This window comes from Primulina huaijiensis, unplaced genomic scaffold, assembly GCF_012295235.1.
Source record: "Primulina huaijiensis isolate GDHJ02 unplaced genomic scaffold, ASM1229523v2 scaffold37775, whole genome shotgun sequence".
Taxonomy (NCBI): domain Eukaryota; kingdom Viridiplantae; phylum Streptophyta; class Magnoliopsida; order Lamiales; family Gesneriaceae; genus Primulina; species Primulina huaijiensis.
Window position 1 is genome coordinate 371,806 of NW_027358831.1, and position 11,723 is coordinate 383,528.

General features: G+C 35.5%; 3 protein-coding genes across 6 annotated transcripts; all 3 read left to right on the plus strand.

The window, feature by feature from the left end:
* Positions 1-312: 312 nt before the first annotated feature.
* Positions 313-1,981, plus strand: LOC140968773 (uncharacterized). Its single transcript, XM_073429875.1, has one exon. The coding sequence runs from the start codon at positions 935-937 to the stop codon at positions 1,613-1,615; it is 681 nt and encodes a 226-aa protein (XP_073285976.1). The 5' UTR covers positions 313-934; the 3' UTR covers positions 1,616-1,981.
* A 1,150-nt stretch (positions 1,982-3,131) lies between these two features.
* Positions 3,132-6,364, plus strand: LOC140968823 (cytoplasmic tRNA 2-thiolation protein 1). 4 transcript variants are annotated; one of them, XM_073429940.1, is made up of 10 exons: positions 3,132-3,323; positions 3,409-3,523; positions 3,937-4,079; positions 4,440-4,559; positions 4,871-4,983; positions 5,205-5,297; positions 5,431-5,471; positions 5,611-5,677; positions 5,760-5,871; positions 6,041-6,364. In XM_073429940.1, the coding sequence occupies exons 1-10, from the start codon at positions 3,219-3,221 to the stop codon at positions 6,203-6,205; spliced, it is 1,074 nt and encodes a 357-aa protein (XP_073286041.1). In that variant the 5' UTR covers positions 3,132-3,218; the 3' UTR covers positions 6,206-6,364. The 4 variants fall into 4 exon arrangements, with proteins under 4 accessions (XP_073286041.1, XP_073286042.1, XP_073286044.1 ...); XM_073429941.1 differs by having other exon boundaries at positions 3,417-3,523; XM_073429943.1 differs by having other exon boundaries at positions 3,417-3,523; positions 3,937-4,023.
* Positions 6,365-7,278: 914 nt separating this feature from the next.
* LOC140968771 (L-ascorbate oxidase homolog) lies at positions 7,279-11,631 on the plus strand. The gene is made up of 8 exons (XM_073429873.1): positions 7,279-7,649; positions 7,858-7,967; positions 9,030-9,300; positions 9,664-9,766; positions 9,907-10,252; positions 10,356-10,721; positions 10,810-10,888; positions 11,167-11,631. The coding sequence occupies exons 1-8, from the start codon at positions 7,518-7,520 to the stop codon at positions 11,377-11,379; spliced, it is 1,620 nt and encodes a 539-aa protein (XP_073285974.1). The 5' UTR covers positions 7,279-7,517; the 3' UTR covers positions 11,380-11,631.
* Positions 11,632-11,723: the final 92 nt, after the last annotated feature.

The window sequence follows — 11,723 nt, forward strand, 5'->3', positions numbered from 1 at the left end:
CGAGCTTTAGTTTCCAAAAAAAAAAGCTATAATGGAATATAAAAACTAATTTATTTTTCATATTTTATCAAGAAAAAAATCTAAATTTAAAATCCCAAAATATAAATTTTAGAATCAAAGAATTTCAAGGTATCCCTCCATACACAAAATTATCATTTTAAATTTTGTTTATTCTGTCTAGCTCTAACTATGGTTCTAAAAACCGCCGGTTTAAAATTTGAAACTAGCCATTCTAGTTATAATGGAAGGTAGGATCAAAACTGAACCGCTTGCATATGATTTCAGGTTCGGTTCATGATCGTAATCGTTTTGGTTTGAACCAATTTGAACTTACGAGATGATTAAACAAATTAAATTTTCAACATATTCCTGACTACTTATTTCTAAGAATCATAATCGAACAATTTCAGAAATGGAAACCAAAAATTTCCGGGGTTTTCATCAAACGATCTTAATGCTACTAATATATAATTATGAAGAAAAAAATTTTGAAATTAACAAAAAGACCAGACCAGACCAGACCATGACTAGTAGAATAATGTTGTTTTAAGCACGCAGGAACACCAAATTGGAACCATGTGTACAAGCAAGCTTGGAAACTTCCTGCTAGCAACTTCTTGTTTTTTGACAAGCACAAGTCAACAATTCAGTCCAGAAAAGGATGCACGATATTTCCAGCTATACATTTGAGAATTCAATTCCCAATTAATTCCATTTAATCATATAATATATTGCTTATTATGAATGATGAGGTTCAAATTACGTGATTGAATTAAATAAATACGAGGCCTTTATTCTTTTACGGGTCAAAAGTTGCTTTATGGAACAAAATTGTCTTCTTTCGAATTCAAGTTTTTATATATTCCTAGTACAATTTTGAAGCTGTGGTTTATGAGATTCAATTTTGAACTGGTTCAGAATTTTGGTTACCTCGATGTCGAATCACGATTTTGATTTTGATTTTGATTTTGAAGCACTGAGAGATTTACACAATTCGGTGAACGATCTGCTGCATTCTCCGGCGACCAAGCTAGAAATAATCAACCATGGGAGCGAGAAACGGGCGTACGAGGTTTCCGAGGCGTCGCTGAAAAAGGCGGACTCGTGCGGCGCCGCGAAGGATCTCCTCCTCTTGGCCAAGGACCACCTGCAGCACCTGCAATTCGCATTCCGCCGTGTATCCGCCACCACCGAATCGGATAACGCGGGGAATCAGTTCGCGCCGTATCGCCTCCCTAGGAAGAAGCTGAAGAAGGCGATCTTAAAGCGGATTCACTCGATCAAAGGGGACGATCCGAACCTGGCCTTGGTCGTGAATCTGCTGAATGAAGTGCTGGTCACCATTTTGTCCTTTGTGAAATCACTGACCTCGTTGATTTCCACGCCGAACCTGCAGGAGGGGAAATCAACACGTATGGAGATGTTCAAGCTGAAACTGACGAGGGTTGACAGTTTGATAATTTGGGGAAAGTACGACGCGGCGGCGATCCAATCGGTGTTGAAAAGGCTGGAGGCAGTGGAAGTGGTGGTTGAAGATTTGGAAGGAGAGTTAGAGCAGATGTTTAGGCGGTTGATTAGAACAAGAGCTTCGCTTCTCAACATCATCACCAGCTAGGAAAAACTGAGCGGCTTCCACTTTCATTCTATTCTTTCATTCTTGTTTCCGAGTACAGATTCACATATTTTTTTGAACTTGTTACAGTTCGAAAAATCATTATTTCGATTACAATGAAGAAATTTTTAATTAGCATAACCTAAAAATTGAAGGTTTTATAAGAGGCTTTATACAGGTTTTAAAAATCCGGAGTTAGATGAATAAAATCCGGATATCTTCACACTGATATGATATTGTCTACTTTGGATTTCAACCCTCATGGTTTTGCTTTTGGAACCACCAAAAGGCCTCATACCAGTGGAGATATCATTTCATCTTTATTAACCCATGATATTTCTCAAGATCTTTCAATGTGGGACTTCGGTTGCATCCCAACATACACGATGAAATTATCTATATTTTATGTTTAAAAAAAACATTTTTGGACAGGAAATCCTATAGAGATTGTAGAAGAATATTTTATTTAAATGTTGCTTTATTTGTTAGTAAATCGAAGAAATATTCCTAACCATTTGAAATTCTGTACTTTATTTTGCATCACAATTGGTTTCACATGGTTGAAAACTATTCAAACACAAAAACTATTGTTATCAGTCAAATTTGTGAGACGGATGTTTTACTTGAATCATCTATGAAAAATATTATTTTTATTATAAATATGGATACAATTATCTCATCCTGCGAATAAAAATATGTGAATTTGTTTCATAAACTACATAACTCAATTAAAATTACCACAACTCAACGCAAACTCACTTCCATATGGTTATTTGACGAGTTACTCTATTTATTTAAGTCAATGAACTTATAATTGGGCAGAAAAATGGTCACTTGAGATGATTAAGTACCCCTTGGCATCTTGAAATTTGATTAAGGGGTTTGAAAAATCAATTAATCCCACATATTATTTTTTTTATTAATTTAATATTCTTTCTCATCATATTTACTTTTTATCTAACTTAAATTATAAATTATTATCTGTTGAGCATATCATATACATATTCTTTTAGATAATTATTGAACTTATTTAGTTTTTATTCACTTATGTATTTATACCTAAATTAACATTTAGTAATATAAACTTTACTATCATTGTACGTAATCGATGTATAATAAATTTTTCCATTTAATTATAAGAATAATATGTATAACATAAATAAATTATAAACACTCTTTTACTTTTAATCATTTAAAAAACACTTTTAGTAAATACGTAAAATTTTAATTCTTGTAAGAGTAGGTCTCTTGTGAGACGTTCTCACAAATCTTTATCTGTGAGACGGATTAACCCTACCGATATTCACGTAATAATCTTAGCAGAAAAAATAATATTTTTTCATGGATGACCCAAATAAGATATTCGACCTATAAAATTAATCCGTGAGACTGCCTCACAAGAGTTTTTATGTTATTGTAATTTATAATATTTTTAATATTCAACAAAAAATTGTATATTTGTTTTTTAATAAATCGGAAACAAAAACAATACACACAAACGGATTCAATTCATTAAAAAAAAAAAACAAATAACTAAGTGGAAAAAGAAGACAATACGCCGCTACTGTTTCACCTCGTCGACCAAAATATCTCCGACTTTTGTGCGATGGCGGCGGAGGTGACCTTGGAGACAAAGCCTAAGGGTGGTCGATTCTGCAGCATCTGCACCACCAGACGCGCAGCCCTCAAGCGCCCGAAAACCCTCGAACAAGTATGTATATTTTTGCTTGCTTTGATTTTGGTTTGTTCTTTCGAATCTTTTACTAACTAGAATACTGATTGTCTATTGGGAAAAGATATGCAGGGAATGTTTTTATGCTGTGTTTGAAGATGAAATTCACAGAGTGATCGTAGGTAACAATCTTTTCAAACCCGGTGAACGCATCGCTATTGGAGCTTCTGGTGGAAAAGGTGAGAAAATTCGCATTGCTGTTGATTAGAAAATCCTAAATCTGTTTCGTGGATATCAATTTTCAAGTAATTGGAATGGAAAGGCTGTTATTTATGAATTTAATGTAACGTTTAACTCGTAAGCTTATATATTAGCATTCCAGCAATTTAGTGCAGGAAACTAGATATATTTTAAGGTAGAAAAATCATGCTTCAGGTGGTTGGAATGAGATATTTATAGCTTTTTACGAATTTAATATGATGCCTAAGCTTATATAGACCATGTTGAGGAGAATGTATTTAGTGGTGAAGCTTTCGTTTTCAGAAAATTATATGAAATTTGAAACTTCATTTCATTTGTTGGCGAAGTCCTTCTTCCCCGTGCTAGTTTGTAGCAGATTTATTGACTTTTGCAGTGAATGGGATTGTTGCAGATTCTACCGTCCTTGCATATGTGATGTCGGAATTAAATTGTCGGCATGGATATGGGCTGGATCTTTTCCTCCTTTCTGTCGATGAAGGTATCACTGGTTACAGAGATGACTCACTTGAAACTGTCAAAAGAAATGAAGTTCAGGTGATAATGTGATGGCTTCGTAGCTTTGCTGGAGTAACGAATTGCAATTCATGGATTTTGATTAGAGTGTTCCTCATTATCATAATTCTTGTGGCAATTGCTTTTTTCTCGTTCTATATTAGAAAACTGCTGCGATATTACTTTCTTCTGTTTTTTTTCCCTTATATATTTATATATCGAGAATATGCAAAATCCTTATGATCTAAGGAACAGATACTGTAACTTTGCTTATACAGGCTTTGTTTGTTCTGTAGTACTTGATTCCTTTTTTTACCCTATCTTATTATCACAATTTTCTACTTTAACCTTTTCTGAATTCTCACCATATTTATCAGTTTTGTTGCCATTTTTCATTTTCAGTATGGACTTCCTCTAAAAGTTGTTTCTTATAAAGAATTGTACGGGTGGACAATGGATGAGATTGTAAAGCTGATAGGTTTGAAGAACAACTGCACGTTCTGCGGCGTTTTTCGTCGTCAGGTAAAGTAGTTACTTATTGCTGAATAAGCAAGCTTTAAATTGGGCTTCAGCACTTGTCTTTTTGACATTTTACTTTTTTGTATCTTTTATTTTAAGTGAAGCAAATACAATTCAGGCGCTGAAATAGTTCAATATTTAGTACCCATTTTGTTGGTTTTTGAGTTAGTTCATTGTTGGGTCCGGTCCTTTTTGCCAGTTGATTTATGTCAGATCGCTGTTTAAGCAATTTTTACAGTTTCTCTGGATTCCAAGACTTAAAATAAGGGTACAGCTGGGTGGTTTGACTCTTTTATTTCATGTTTGTGCTCAAGGCCCTTGATCGTGGTGCTGCGCTGTTGAATGTGGACAAGCTGGTTACTGGGCACAATGCTGATGACATTGCTGAAACAGTTCTATTAAACATATTACGAGGGGACATTGCTAGGTAATGCTTTCGTATTTGAGATCTGACAATTGGCTATCTATCTTAGATCCCGCATCTGTTTTAAGTTGTGAAAGAAGGATCATCAAACTGAAAGTCCACAAATGGTTGGATAATTTTATGTGTTGTAATATGTTTCATTGGTTTCATTCCTCTTTTTCAGTTCGTGTTTTCTCTATAAACATTTGGTATCTGGCAGAAAATTGACGTTTTCAACATTTCAGGTTGAGTAGATGCACGTCAATAATCACAGGAGAAGATGGACCTATTCCAAGATGCAAGCCTTTTAAGTACACCTACGAGAAGGAAATTGTGATATATCCTTGTTTCACTGGTTTTTTCCTTATTCCTTGTGTTTGCTTGATCAGCTTCAGATGTTTAGAAGCACATATATAGTATTTTACCAACTAACAAAATAACAGTAAATCGAAGACCTTAACTGTTTCCCACGTATGCATATTTCAAAAGGCTGGATTACTTCTCAACAGAATGTAAGCTCGCATGTTCCCAGCAGTTTTACCTCTGCTCGTCATTTTTCTGTAGTAAATCATGCATGCATGAGCTACCTCGGTTACCTTTTTCCTGCTTTTTAGGTTCTTTTTTCCTCAACTGCTTTGGGAAATTTTGCAGGTATTTACTCCCCGAATGCATACCGTGGATTTGCTCGGGAGTTTATAAAAGATTTGGAAAGGATAAGGTCAAAGCCCAAAATGATTCTATGCTGTACTTTAGGTGTTTATGTATTTGTTTCTCACTTATTTCTCGTTTCATGAATTTAGACCAAGAGCTATTCTTGACATCATCAAGTCGGGTGAGGATTTTAGGATCTCTACTTCTACAAAAATGCCAGAACAGGGAAACTGTGAAAAATGTGGTTACATTTCCAGCCAGGTGAGAATGCCTCTACCTTTGCCCTTGGAATGAAACAAGTAATTTTACTCTCTTCATCTATTAAAAACGTCATTATGGAAGCCATAGTAAAAATATAATCGTAGTTGAATGTTGATTAGGTTGTTTACAGAAGATATATATTAACATTACATACATCTGATGTATCCAGAAATGGTGTAAAGCTTGTGTATTGCTAGATGGGCTGAATCGTGGTTTGCCAAAGATGGGTATTGGGCGTACAAGAGGCCTTGATAATGAATGTAACAAGGACACAAGGCAAAATAATGGAACAAAGAGCCTGCAGAGCAAACAATGTGGAACACTGGACTTCTAATGCTGCTGTGCAAATTCAACCAATATAAATAAGCTCATGCAGTGATACCATCCATTTTTCTCTTACTCCATTTCACAATCTTGTCAATGACAGTGAAACTTGATTGTACGAGTTATTAATGTAATCTTTGGAGTGTGAAATGCCAACTAATTGTGATTCTGTGCGGTCCCGTTCTAGTTAAACTTAATTTATCCCTTGTTCTTTTCAGAATCTGCTTTCTGCTTTGTGTTTAATTTAATGTTACACTGTGTGACGGGGATGGGCTGAGTTGTCTACATTGTGAAAGTTTATTCAAAGATACTAAATGTCGGTGTCTGTATTTTGGAACTATAAATCTCTTGACAATTTCGTTTTTCATCGGATAAGAATCATGAAAGTTTGTAGATATATATCGAATGACTATAGGATTTCATGGAATTCATGAGTTCCCACATGTTCATGTATGGTGGCCGGCACAACTCCGGGCTGAGGCTCATGTAAGTGAGACAATGCCTATGAACTCGGCTAACGATTATTCCTTATCGATCTATGCTCGGTAAATAAGTTATCACAGTAGTCTGTTACATATTCACATGAAATGGAGCAAGAGAAAAATGGATGATCACTGCATGAGTAGATCAATTATGCTACTAATGTCGAGATCTGAGTTGAAAAGAAGAAAGAACATGGCATGTGTGGACACGACTGGTCTCCATGTTCGACTGTATGGGCCCACCACCGACACTTTTTCTCATTTTCCCACCCGATCCTTTATTTATTTTCTTTACAGATTATAAAATCACATCGTGTATAAATCTAAAACAAAAACTAATTACGTCGTTTGACCTATTTGTAGATCATTGTCGCCAACTGCAACTCGGGAACATGACATTTTCTAAGTTGAATTATATATGCAAACGTTTATTTACAAATATATATAGTTCCGTCTTATTTCTTGCATCGATATAAATGATCAATATTTGAAAATCCTCTAAATAATTTACTTTTTCCCATTACACTTTACTAACAAAAGGAAAAAAAAATCAATCTCTCCGGTGTATATTACACCCCACTTTTTGATAGACACAATCTTTTTACTTGCTCCTCACACTGGACTTTGATTTTTTCCACAGCTGAAGTCTGAATGAACAAAACCACTTTTACATAAATACACACACAGAGACACACGCGTATATATCTGTATATCTATGTGTGTGCCAGGAATTACCTCCACCATTTAATACTCCTCCATACCATTAACCCTCCCCCCAAAACATCCATTTTCCCATCGCTGGTTGTTGTGGTTGGGTACTAAATATTCAAAAAGAAGAAAATGGTGCTCAAATTAACAGCGCTGTATTCTCTGCTATGTGTTTTCATTGTGGTTTCAGCAGATGATCCCTACAGATTCTTCACGTGGAATGTGACTTATGGCATCATTTATCCTCTCAACATCCCCCAACAGGTTTGTGTCCTAAATAAAGGAGATATTTTTATTTTTATTTTTCGAAAAATTCCATGTGAAATATCATTCTTTTTTTCGGTGATACATTGTTATTCGAAGGAAACAATTGTTGGGGTAGTTTAGATCAAGAAGCAGTTTAGATATCAGATTTTTTCCCCCTGTTTTTTGTTATTTATTTATTTGTTTGTTTGTTTTATTTAATTTTCAGGGTATTTTGATCAATGGGCAGTTTCCAGGTCCTGAGATTTACTCTGTCACCAATGATAACATCATTGTTAATGTGTTCAATAGCTTGGATGAGCCTTTTCTCATTCACTGGTAAGAATTAGTTAATGAAACACTGTCTGTATACACGCATTACACACACACACACTCCAGTCTTATTTCCATCTTCTTATTATTGAAATTTCTTTGGTAAATGAGAAATATGGATTTAGATTGTTTTTAAAGATTTGCATTGTAAAATAAATATGAATTAAATAAAAAGTTTCTACAAAGCATCGAATTGGGTCTTCTCTTCCCACCGAATCTGCATTGTAGCCTACTGATCTTACGTTTAGATGGTTCACATTGATTCTTTCCTTTGGAAATAAGGCACCAGGAGGATCACTTCTAAAGTAATATTTTAATTTTAAAATATTAAATTCATAATTACGATGGGTAAAATTTAAAAAATAATTTGCAAAATACGCTTGATTTATACTTAATCTCATATGTAAACACTGGTGATAAAATATAGGAACATAATATAATATATATAAAGAACCGAGGACGATGACTCTTTGTGTACTACATGTCGAATTTTTAAAATTAAAAATTGGCCATAAAGTTTTATCTGACTCGTTTTTCGATAATTAAATTCAGATCTGACATTATTATTTATTATTCGTGCACCAACCTATACTATATATCATATGGGTTTTTTTTTTTTTTTTTTTTTTGGTGATCAAAAATATCACATGGGTTTTCAGTCTTAATATTTAATGTAATATGTTCGATCTTCCACTTGAATAATGGATTCAGTTCCCATCTTATAATCTTACTCCAAATTAATACTTGTATTTATGTCCGAACACGTGATTAGGAGTATGTTTAGTCATGCTAAAATCATTTATTTTTTTAAAAAGAAAAGTGTTCTTATTTTAAAAAGATTGTTTTTAAAAATATTTGTTTAGAAATTAGAATTTTTGGATTTTGGACTTCTACTATTTTATTTTTAAAAGTAGAATAAAAAAGCAATTTTTGGCGTAATTTTAAATAAAAACACTTTGAAAAGTGTATGTATGATGTAACCTATGTTATTTTTATGTAGACAAAACACACGTAATAACAAAGATTTTTAGTAGCATAATTTGTTGTTACGAAATGGAAAATATGCAGGAATGGGATACAGAACAGGAGGAATTCGTATGAAGATGGGGTGTATGGGACTACATGTCCGATCCCGCCAGGAAAGAACTTCACGTATATCCTTCAGATGAAGGATCAAATCGGGAGTTTCTTCTATTTCCCATCTTTGGCCTTCCACAAAGCCGCTGGTGGTTTCGGTGGCATAAGGATTCTGAGCAGGCCCTTAATCCCCGTCCCTTTCCCGAATCCCGCCGACGATTATTCCCTCTTGATCGGGGATTGGTACGCCACTAATCACACTGTAAGTATACTGTTTGCAGTGTCGGCAAAAGTAATGGGTCCGGTCCCGCTTTGGGTTCCACAAATATTACTTTATTCATTTAACAGCTGGGATATTGGGTGATCCAGTTTGCATGTTGGGATTTGGGCCCATAATTGTTCTACACGTCAAAGTCAAAGGATGGTTTATTCCCTTGAATTATTATACGTTAAATGATTGAATTATTTAATATCTATGTCATTAATGAATTAATAAAATAATTTATCATCTCGGTGAATTCGTTAGTTTTTATTTGGAAATTCGTGTCGTAACTTGGCAACAACTCACGGTTAATATTTTTCTGTGTTAAACAAATAAATTGGCGATTAATATTTTTGTATGTAGGATTTGAAGGCAAAACTAGATGGAGGCAACAAGTTGCCGTTCCCTGATGGAATTCTTATCAACGGACGCGGGCCGAATGCCACCTCTTTCAATGTTCAATCAGGTCTAAAAATGTTTTTTTTTATAACTATTTCTTGAATAATTTTCGACTATTTTTCGTTGTTTTATTCCACATTTTCATGTTCCGTTCGGGTTTAGGACAGAAGTTCGATACGAAATGTTTAAAGTAACTCATTGTAATAGGGAGTACGTACCGGCTAAGGATATGCAATGTTGGATTGCAAAACTCGCTCAACTTCCGAATCCAAGGCCACAAGATGAAAGTGGTTGAAGTGGAAGGCACACATACGTTGCAGATCAGCTATTCGTCCCTCGACATTCACGTCGGACAATGCATGTCCGTTCTTCTAACAGCCGATCAACCCCCTCAAGCCTATTACGTTGTGGTGTCCAGCCGTTTCACCACACCTGTGCTAGTCACCACTGGTTTTCTTCGATATGCTGGCTCAAACAGTCCTGCCCCCGGACCGCTGCCAGGTGGACCAACGACTGAGATTGATTGGTCTCTCAACCAGGCTCGTTCTATCAGGTGTGCATGTCGGTTTCGTTTTCTTGATTGCAGGCACTGAACAGTGGTTTATGAGTAGAAGACTGGTTAGTTACGAGCTAATAAAATATTCTATTGCTTCTAGGACTAACCTCACAGCAAGTGGACCGAGACCAAATCCGCAAGGTTCATATCACTATGGCATGATAAACACCACAAGGACCATTAGGCTTGCAAGTTCTGCGGCCCAAGTCAATGGAAAACAAAGATATGCAATCAACAGCGTATCCTTTGTGCCGGCTGACACCCCTTTGAAGATTGCTGACTACTACAAAATCGATGGCGTTTTCCGTGTTGGAAGTATCTCTGATGCTCCCACAGGCGGAGGAATGTATCTTGACACATCGGTGATGGGGGCCGATTACAGGGCATTTATTGAGATTATTTTTGAAAACAGCGAAGATATCTTGCAGAGCTATCACTTAAATGGCTACGCCTTCTGGGTAGTAGGGTGAGAAATCCGAATTTTGAAATCTTGATGTGCATATAAACTTTGATACGATACCTTTGACTGTATGATGTCTCGATTACAATGGCAGGATGGATGGAGGGCAATGGACCTCAGCAAGTAGAGATCAGTACAATCTCCGGGATGCTGTTTCTAGATGCACAGTTCAGGTAAAAAAAAAAAAGATTGATCAAACGTTTAGATACATTGATGGACCGAGGAAATTCATTTATGAGGGAGGATTTAGAGAGTCAAAAGTAACCTTCTTTCGAAATTTCAAGATTTCAAATCCCCTGTTTAATATGTTAAGAGCATAAAAACTATTGCCAATCACCATGGAGTAAGAGCTCGACTTTTGGAAAAAGTGGTTTCTTATTCATTCACGTTAAGGTATACAAATTATTGAAGTGTATGGAAAAATTCTAACATGAGAATCCCTTGAATGCAGGTGTATCCCAGTTCTTGGACCGCCATTTACCTTCCATTAGACAACGTAGGAATGTGGAACTTGAGATCAGAGTTTTGGGCGAGACAGTATTTAGGACAACAATTTTATCTAAGAGTCTACACCACATCAACTTCGCTTAGGGACGAGTATCCAATCCCAAAGAACGCCCTTCTTTGCGGACGGGCCAGCGGCAGACGCACCCGCCCCCTTTAAAAGCATGAATATCATTCATAAGGCGTAAGCTCAGTTTCTGGGATGTCATTTTTGGGATTAGAGAGCTTGTGTTTATGGTAATTTGATCAAGTTAATGACCTTAACTCGAGGTCATATAATATTCTTTATATTTCCATGGATATTGTATTCCGTTTGATGTTATCTAGTTTCCCATGTAATTAATTCTTGTCGTAATGCGACATGAATTTGTATCATCTATTCAAAGTTTCCATTACAATTACGAATATAAAATAGCTCGTGTTTATTTAATATTCAATCACTGAATCAAATGCTCTAGAAAGTACACAATGGCCACTTGACTTTCTTGAAATTTTTGTCCTTGA

Bases quoted from the DNA above. Each gene is read 5' to 3' on its own strand.
- LOC140968823 (XM_073429940.1), top strand. From the start codon at position 3,219: ATGGCGGCGGAGGTGACCTTGGAGACAAAGCCTAAGGGTGGTCGATTC. The intron at 3,524-3,936 runs GTGAGAAAATTC...GGATTGTTGCAG, and splicing joins TGGAGCTTCTGGTGGAAAAG to ATTCTACCGTCCTTGCATAT. The intron at 5,298-5,430 runs ATATCCTTGTTT...ACTGTTTCCCAC, and splicing joins TACGAGAAGGAAATTGTGAT to GTATGCATATTTCAAAAGGC.
- LOC140968773 (XM_073429875.1), top strand. From the start codon at position 935: ATGTCGAATCACGATTTTGATTTTGATTTTGATTTTGAAGCACTGAGA.
- LOC140968771 (XM_073429873.1), top strand. From the start codon at position 7,518: ATGGTGCTCAAATTAACAGCGCTGTATTCTCTGCTATGTGTTTTCATT. The intron at 7,650-7,857 runs GTTTGTGTCCTA...TTTAATTTTCAG, and splicing joins CTCTCAACATCCCCCAACAG to GGTATTTTGATCAATGGGCA. The intron at 10,889-11,166 runs GTAAAAAAAAAA...CCTTGAATGCAG, and splicing joins TTTCTAGATGCACAGTTCAG to GTGTATCCCAGTTCTTGGAC.